At 51.6% G+C, this 8,115-nt stretch overlaps 1 protein-coding gene across 1 annotated transcript; it reads right to left on the bottom strand.

Annotated features, from left to right (window-relative positions):
• Positions 1–1,119: 1,119 nt before the first annotated feature.
• Positions 1,120–7,271, bottom strand: RBP4 (retinol binding protein 4). Its single transcript, XM_060113363.1, has 6 exons — positions 7,123–7,271; positions 6,787–6,915; positions 6,558–6,691; positions 6,301–6,407; positions 2,879–3,091; positions 1,120–1,419 (listed from the first exon to the last, which is right to left on the bottom strand). Exons 2-6 carry the CDS (start codon positions 6,895–6,897, stop codon positions 1,394–1,396), a joined length of 591 nt encoding a protein of 196 aa, XP_059969346.1. The 5' UTR covers positions 6,898–6,915; positions 7,123–7,271; the 3' UTR covers positions 1,120–1,393.
• Positions 7,272–8,115: the final 844 nt, after the last annotated feature.

Here is an 8,115-nt window from a genome sequence, read left to right as displayed (position 1 = left end):
TGATGTGTGGCTGTCTTCTGGGTCTCTGGGGTGACACCTGAAGGGCCTGGCTCTGATGGCCCCTGTCCCATGTGAATGACAGGTAGAGCTTTCCTGTGCATGGTCCCCTGCCTTCTCCCTTTCTGGTGGGAGAACAAAGCACATTGATTTGGGGGCCCCAGGAGCCTCTGTGGCCCCCTGATATGCCAGCACCCAGGCAGAGGTCTCCTCACACACGGGAGAGAGCTGCACTTCCCTGCTTCCGACACATCCCAGAAATGTCAGCCTGGCGTCCTAAGTGCTCTAACTGAACCCTCACTGCAGCCCATCAGGCAGACACTGTTTCCCCATATTTCACAAGAGGAGGGTGAGGCTCAGAGAAACTATACAACTAGCCCCAAATCATACAGCTAATTGTATCTGAGCAGAATTTTGAAGTAAAACCAAGACACTGGTACCAAAGCCATGATGCCTTTTCAAGATGATAAACTGAGGCTCCTAGGAGCGCCTGGGAAACTGAGGCACGTGGCTTTGTCTGCAGCTATACGTTAGTGTTCACAAGTGCTGCTAATGTTGTGGAACACTGGTGTCCTGCCCCAGACCCAGCTACTTCCCCTTTCCCACACACTCTAGGTAGGGGCGCCGTGATCCATCTCCTGATTCCCCCAGGGAAGCCCATGGCCTCTTCTGCAACCTTTTGTCCACAGCTGAAATAAGAAGTGAATTAGGTGCCAGAGACAATGAAAGGCTGGGTGGGGGGAACGTTTCTTAGAGCTCACCCCAACCCATGCCTCTCGGTGTCTCAGACCAGCTGGGGGTAAGCCTGTCACCCTGCCCGCCTCCAGGGCCTGGGGCTGCCTGAGGCTGGGGTCACTGGCCTGGCCTAACCTACACTCACCTCTTTTGGCCTCAGTAGTTAAGGCCTTCCTGGGTTAATGGGGAAATCCCTTTTTCAGGAAGTTAAGAGAAGCCACATTCATTAATAATGGAGGTTAGGCACTAGAACAGGTCAAAGGTCATAAAGAGCCAGGAGAGAAGAACCCCTCCCAGTATATAAAAAGGGCATCCTACCCAGCCACCTGCAGAACTTCTCACTTCAACACAGATGCGAACACAAATAAAAACCAAAATCACAGGAAATAGGTAACTATACATATTTTAATAAATCAAAGTCTGGAATCCTAATCCTCAAATGATTCCGTAGAAAACTCCAGGGAACACAGACATTTGAGTGCAAAGAGATTCACTTATCCCCACATATATTTTTACGTGTACTGAATGTTTTATGTTTACGTGGGGGAGGGGAGGGGAGGGGAGGAGAGTGGTGCAAACTAAACTCTAAGAGTTGAAGGCTGAGTGAGTTAATGGGAAGTTTCCTAATGAAACGACACCCTCCGTGTTGCTACAAAGTATTTCATTCTGATTCGCCATCACAGTAACCTGAAATGTAGAAAACAAAGATATTAATGACAGAAATATGGAGCTGGTGTTAAATGTAGAGAGTGAATATTCGATGACCTTAGGGCTCGGCTTTGTTCAAATGCTTCTTGTAAGGTTATAGCTAGATGTGGCTCTAATTCATAAACATCTTCAAGACTTTCTGAAACCCTCTGAATTTCTCTGGGGGTGATGGGGTGGGCCCCAGAGCATAGGATCTCCTGTATCAAAGTGCTGTTTTGCACTTGTCTTAAATTTGCCTCACTGCATTTCACAGGGATGTGGGTATGTCCTCCTGTTTCAGGAAGTGAGGGCCAAGTCAGCCTGACCTCAGCTACTCTGTTAGCAGGTTTATAGAGTGTTCACCATGTCCTGTGTCATATGTCACCAGGTGGTGCCACAAGGGGCTTCAGAGTCACAAAACCGCTTTGGTTTGCATCCAAGTCAGCTATCTATTGGAGATCTTGGGCAACCTTCGTAATCTTTCTTAGCCTCTGTTTTCTCATCTTGTAGAATGTGGATAATGAGAATATCTGCTTCATGAGGTGTCTCCAGGATTAAGTGAGATAAGGCAGGCAAAGGGCTTGGTGTGGAGCCTGGCTGGGGTGAAATCCTGCCCTACACTTAGGCTGCCCCTGGGTGAAACATCAAAATCTTATTTATTTACTTGTTTGGTCTGCGATCATATCTGTTTGGTGTAGTGTGGGTTAGCTAGTTAGATGACCAACAGAGAAGTTCAGTTCTGTTCTCTTTTTCCCCCCACAATTTAGCATTACCCTATTTTGAAACACAGTTTCCCATGGGAGTGAGTGTCTATTCAAAATAAAATGTGCACTTTCTTCCAGAATACTACTGGTTTTTAAATCAAGATCAGACAAGAATAATATTCATAAAAAGATTCAATGGGTGTTCCAGGGGATCTCAAAAAAACATAAATGAGGAAAACCAGCTGGTCAACTTACTGGACATTTAGTTCCATATTAGAAAAAGAGCATTTGTTGAAATCACTCTCTTTTGAACTTGCTATGGTGATGTCTCTCTTTAAGTTGTTTTTACACCAGTGGCCACATTCAGTGCCCAGCTCTTCACTGGGGCCACTCAATTCCTCAGACAATATTAATCTAGTCAAAATGGTTTTTTGGGTAGTGCAGCCAGGAGCAAAATCATGTGACCACAGACTGAGCCTAAGGTAGCAGATAAAAAGGAAGAGTCTGTCCCCTGCAGTTTTACTTAATTAGAAGTGCCAAGGTTTTGGAAAAAGGCTTTTGCCCACTCCTTCTGCATCAGCCCCATGATAAGGCCAGTGAAAGATCTGGTCAAGAGGGACGAAGACTTGGGCTCAGAGGGGGCTCCCAAGACTCCCTGTTTTCTCTTGCATGCAGATGAAATGCATCTCGGGGCATGCAGACCCAGGGACCCTTAAGGGCGAGCAGCCGGTGCCCTGTTCCCACACACCACTCACCATTGTGAGCGATCAGCCGGTACTGCCTGGCCAGGCACAGCTCCTCCTGCCTCTGCCTCACGATTCTCTGCACCTCCGGGGAAAAGCCGTTCAGGTCACGGGCGAACACGAAGGAGTAGCTGTCAGCGCAGGTGCCATCGAGGTTCAGGAGGCGGCAGGAGTACTGCACAGCATAGGTGTCGTAGTCCGTGTCAATGATCCAGTGGTCATCGTCTGCAAGGCAGAAAGCCACGGGGCCACTGCATCTCCCTCCGCCACTCAGATGTCAAGGAAACTTACTGCCTGGCCCCAGAAACCAGCCACTTCCCAAAACTGGATTCAGGAGTTAGGAAGCAGGAGACTACAGAGAATTCTGACAGCTCTTAGAAAACTGGGACCATGAGAAAGGATCTTGTCCTTTACAGGAAAAAATACTGGAGTCAGTGGTGGGGGGAACCGCATTCACTTTAATAATTCTTTCTTGGGGCTTCCCTGGTGGTGCAGTAGTTGAGAATCTGCCTGCCAACGCAGGGGACACGGGTTCGAGCCCTGGTCTGGGAAGATCCCACATGCCGCGGAGCAGCTAGGCCCATGAGCCACAACTGCTGAGCCTGCGCATTTGGAACCTGTGCTCTGCAACAAGAGAGGCCCCCGCTCGCCTGGCATGGAAACGAAGACCCAACACAGCCAAAAATAAATTAATTAATTAAAAAAATAATAATTCTTTCTCTCCCTGATAATAAATGTGATCGTATCTTTCCAAAGAACAACCGAGAATGTGGACCCATCAAAACCACAGACTAGACCTTTCTACTGATGTCTCCTCCATCTACCCTCTGACAACATCTTGTGCCTTTGTGGCTGATATTGACGGCCACCAACGTATGTCACCCCCAACAGCAGGATGAATCTTTGGCACTGATCCGTATCAGCTAGTTCCCGGTCCTCTCACTATCCACACTGCTCTCCTGCCTCTCAGTCCACTGGATGATCTGGTTCATGGATTTTCTGGATCCACCCTAATTCTGGCTTAGTAACCTGACTCACTTCTCCAAGCGGGCAAAAGAGGGTAGGTTCTGCCTTGAGGACACAAGATGCCTACCCTCTGACATCAGATATTCTTTCTTAGAGATCATACTCTTCAGAGCTCTCCTGACAGAGGCATAGCTGAGCCCTTGAAGAATTTAGACTATATTTCTTCCTAAGACTGGGATGTAAGCCATGAAGCATAAGTGTAAACAAAGGTGGTACTAACGTCAATAAAGACAGGATGGGGAAACCACGTTAGTAAGAATGTATGTGAGAGGTTTGCCATGGAGAAACAACAATGTGGATATCCAAACACCTCACATTTGGTAAAACGTGTCACATCTCTGCTTAACATTCTTGTTGATGTGTAACCATGACCAAGACTTTCTGAGCACTTAGTTATGTGTCAGGCACTGTGTGGACACTTTCTGTGCTTTCTCAATTATTTTTCACAACGACCTGAAAGTGCACACTATCATCCCCATTTTCCAGATAAGGAAACTGAGGCACAGAGATATTAAGTAATTCACCCAGGATCACAAAGAGCAGGACAGAACTGAGTTTCAGTCTGACTCTGGATCCCCCATACCTAACCTCTACACCACACTGTCTCCAGGCGATAAATAAACTGGGGGCAACAGGGGATAAGAAACAAGAAATGCAAAGCCTCCGTGTCTCCATTTCACACCCAGGTCATGAGGCAAGTGATGATCTCTGCTCTATGTCATGTTCTGTGCTGCAGGAACGCAGGGGAACCTGGATCCCCCAGCATTAAGGGTGTAAGGGAGATCGCTAATCCTTGCCTAAGTCACCTCTGGGTGTGCCTCTTGGCTCTGAGAACCCTGGGAGTCCCTGCCTAGAAGGGGCTCAGCCCAAACGCATGCCCTGTAGGAGAGCTGCACAGCGGTGGGTGGTGAGGCCCCTCTTCAGCTCACTGCAGGCCCGCCAGGAGGAAGACTGAGCCACCCCGAACCTCCCAGGCTTTCCCATGGGGAATGTGTCAGACACCGGGAGGTGGGGGTCAGGGGCAGCCATACGACTGCTCAGCGGTGGCCACGTTCATCTGTTTGATAAGATGCAGATTCTAAAAATTAGTAACCTTGTGCCCCGTGGTACTGATTTTTGTAATCCATTATCAGAAAAGTTTATCTTGTACTCTAAATGGATCACTTTAGGAAGTCTTGCTGCGTTATTTGAAAAAATTTTTATTACCTCTAAGGATAAAAGCTTTTTTCCCCTCGTTGAAGAGCAACTCCATATGTACAGTGTCAATCACTACTGAAGATGCAATTCGATAAAAAAAAAAGTAAAAGCTCATCTAACACAACTGTAGAGGAAGTCAAGGAGTGCGTGCCCCATGTAGATGGGCTACATGAAAGGACACTTCTGCCCTGGCTCACCAAGCTAAGAGTCCCCCTGAACAGCCCTCTGGGGCCTATCTCCCAGGAGAGTTCCAAAGGTATTTTGTAAAACTGTAAAAGCTGGTTTGTATTAGGAGTCCCTGCTGTTCAGGGCCACCTAATCCTGACCTGGGAGCTGGAACCCCTGGCTTCTGACGCTGGCTTTCACAAACTTGTTGCATGACCTTGGACAAAGCACTACCTTCTCTTGACTTCAGTTTATTCATCTGCATGTTGAACTCCCTTCACAGGGTTAACTCTCCATCTCTATGGTTCCATGATATGTCCCCTGTGGCCTGCATTACTCTCTAGGTACCAAGTAGACTGCAGATTTGAAACTTAGGAGAAATGAGGAAAAAGTAGAAAGAGCATGTACATGGATGCTCTCGAGCATCTACATCAGGCTGAATTTTAGGATGCTCTTCTGAGAGTCCTTAATACCCTGCTCCCCATGTGAGTTTCAGGGCTTGGGAGAAAGGGAAGAGGTCACTGTCACCCAGAGCACTGTGCCTGGCTCAGAATCTCAGCATCGGCAGGTAGGGCACCTTGGAGTGAGTCAACCCTGTGCATAAATGCTCCCTGCGTCCTTGGATGAGAGTCTCTGAGCCTCTGCTGGGCCCCTAGTAGTCAAGCTGTTTCAGGGATTCAGCCTAAAGAAATGGAGGAAATGCAAAACCAGGTTGGGTGGTGATGTGAGTTGGGTCTTGAGGAGGTGGGTGGTCTAAGCATGGAGAAGGCCACACCCCCTGGCGCACTGGCCGTATGGGTAAATGGCAGGAGGAGGTCACGTGACAGGCCCAAGAGCCTTTTGAGCTTGGGCCAGGTTTTTGAGCTGGGGGATGGGGTGGGCACAGTGAAGGGGCCTGGCTACTTGCAGTTTCACCCCTCTAGCTTTAAGCCCTGCTGAGAGTTCTGGTTGCTTACAGACCGTTCTTCCCAAGGGTGCCACTGGAGGAGAAACCCAGCCTTTTGGCTCCCAACCCCCAAGACAGTCCCACTAAGCCGACTACTTACTTCCTTTCTGGAGAAAGGACGCTACGCCCCAGTACTTCATCTTGAACTTGGCAGGGTCCTCGGTGTCTGTGAAGGTGCCCAGCATGTCTGCACACAGGTCCCAGTTACTGCAGAAGCCAAGGGGATCATGAGCCAGGCTGGGCGAAGGGCTCCCTGCATCCCACCCCGGGTGCTCCCGTCCTTCCCCAAACAGGGTTTGGCGCTCAGCCCTGGGGACCCTGCAGCGCAAAGAGCGCAGCCCCCCAGAGGTCACTAACTTAAAGAGACGGACTCGGCCCTTGGCCGTGGCTGTCATGTGGCCATTCTCGTTCATGAACTGGGCGACGATGTTGTCCTGCAGAAAGAGGCCCTTGGGGTCCTTCTTGGCCATGGCGTACCAGGTGCCGGAGAACTGGGGAAGAGAGGAGAGCAGCGCTTGGTGTCCGGGAGCGCACGGCCGGCCGCCGGTAAGGGGGAACGCAGGGCATCCGGGACGCAGATACCTACGCGAGCCTTGTCGAAGTTCTCCTTGACTCGGAAGCTGCTCACCCGGCAGTCGCGCTCCGCCCGGGCGCTGCCCAGCGCCGCCAGTAGCACCAGCGCCCACACCCACTCCATCTTGCTCAGAAGTCCGCCCTGCGGGAACCGCGCGCTGTGAGCGCCTGGCGGCCGGACCAGCCGACACGCCACTGCCGGTCCCTAGACCCCATCCCGCCCCCGCCGAGCCCTCACCCCGCCGGTCCCCGGTCCCCCATCCCTCCTGCCCCCGTACCCCCATCCCGTTCATCCCGGCCCCCCGTCCCTCCCGCGCCGGCCCCCCGGTCCCGTCGGGCCGCCGCTCACGGTCGGGAGCTGCGCTCAAGCCTGGTCGCGGGTCCGGGCGCGCGTGGAGCTAGGGAGGCGAGCGGGGGCCGCCCGGCCGCATTATATAAAGCTCCGGGGGGAGGGGGTCGCGCTTTCGTAACTGCGCGGGATGAAAGACCGAGGGGGAGGCGCCGGGGCCGGCGGGCCAGGACTTGCATAACGCGCCCTGACTCACCGCCTCCCGGGCGCGGGGAGGGTGCCTTTGGGCGAGAGCCTCACCTCCAGCGCCGCCCGGGGCTTGTGGAGCTGCCGCGCGGGGTGGCCTCGGCGGAGCCCAACTCTCCGGCGGCGGCGAGCCGCGGGAACCAGCCCTGGCCTAGTTACCCTACACGGGTGCCAGCGGCCGCCAGCTGCGGCCTGGGGTGGCCTCGGGGCCCAATTGCTCTGGCCGGAGGCTCAGGTCGGTTTGGCGGGAAGACCGTGGCCTCCCAGAGCGAGGGGCATCTGCGGTGCTGCCCGGTGCGTTAGTGCCCGGGCCGGGCCGTGTGCAACTGGCCCCTCGGCCCTCTGAGGGCTACTTGTGCAGCGGTCTGGGACTGTTTCCGCCAAGTAGTTTTTCATTTTATAAAGGATGCCTTTTACTCTCTTTCAGGGGAGTTGTGGTGCTCTCTGGATCAATATTTGTTCTTTAGTTTCAACATCTTTAGAAGCATTAAAACCCTCCCTGTTAAATATTCTCCAGAAACGCAACCCTGGTCAGGACAGGAAATATTTTAGCAACCTTGGTGGTCGCCTACTTACTCTGTGGCACTTCGCTCAAGCCACTTGGAAACACACCTACCAATTGTTTATGCTGCAATTTTATTTCAAAGCCAGAATGGACTTTTGTTTTGTTTTCAAAACAGCTAAGGTGAATTGACTGAGGAGAGGAGAAGAGGGGGAGGTGAACAAACTCTATAACGTCAATGGACAATTAAGTCGAAGTGCTGTGACTAGCTATGTGATTTTGTGCAGTCATGGCACAATTCACTG

This window comes from Mesoplodon densirostris, chromosome 1 (genome assembly GCF_025265405.1).
Source record: "Mesoplodon densirostris isolate mMesDen1 chromosome 1, mMesDen1 primary haplotype, whole genome shotgun sequence".
Lineage (NCBI taxonomy): Eukaryota > Metazoa > Chordata > Mammalia > Artiodactyla > Ziphiidae > Mesoplodon > Mesoplodon densirostris.
The sequence above is the reverse complement of the archived record's forward strand: the minus strand, read 5'-3'. Positions and strand labels throughout refer to the sequence as shown.

Bases quoted from the DNA above. Each gene is read 5' to 3' on its own strand.
- RBP4 (XM_060113363.1), bottom strand. From the start codon at position 6,897: ATGGAGTGGGTGTGGGCGCTGGTGCTACTGGCGGCGCTGGGCAGCGCC. The intron at 3,092-6,300 runs GTAAGTAGTCGG...TCTGCCTTGCAG, and splicing joins GTCCTTTCTCCAGAAAGGAA to ACGATGACCACTGGATCATT. The intron at 1,420-2,878 runs GTGAGTGGTGTG...TCTACATTTCAG, and splicing joins CCGGCTGATCGCTCACAATG to GTTACTGTGATGGCGAATCA.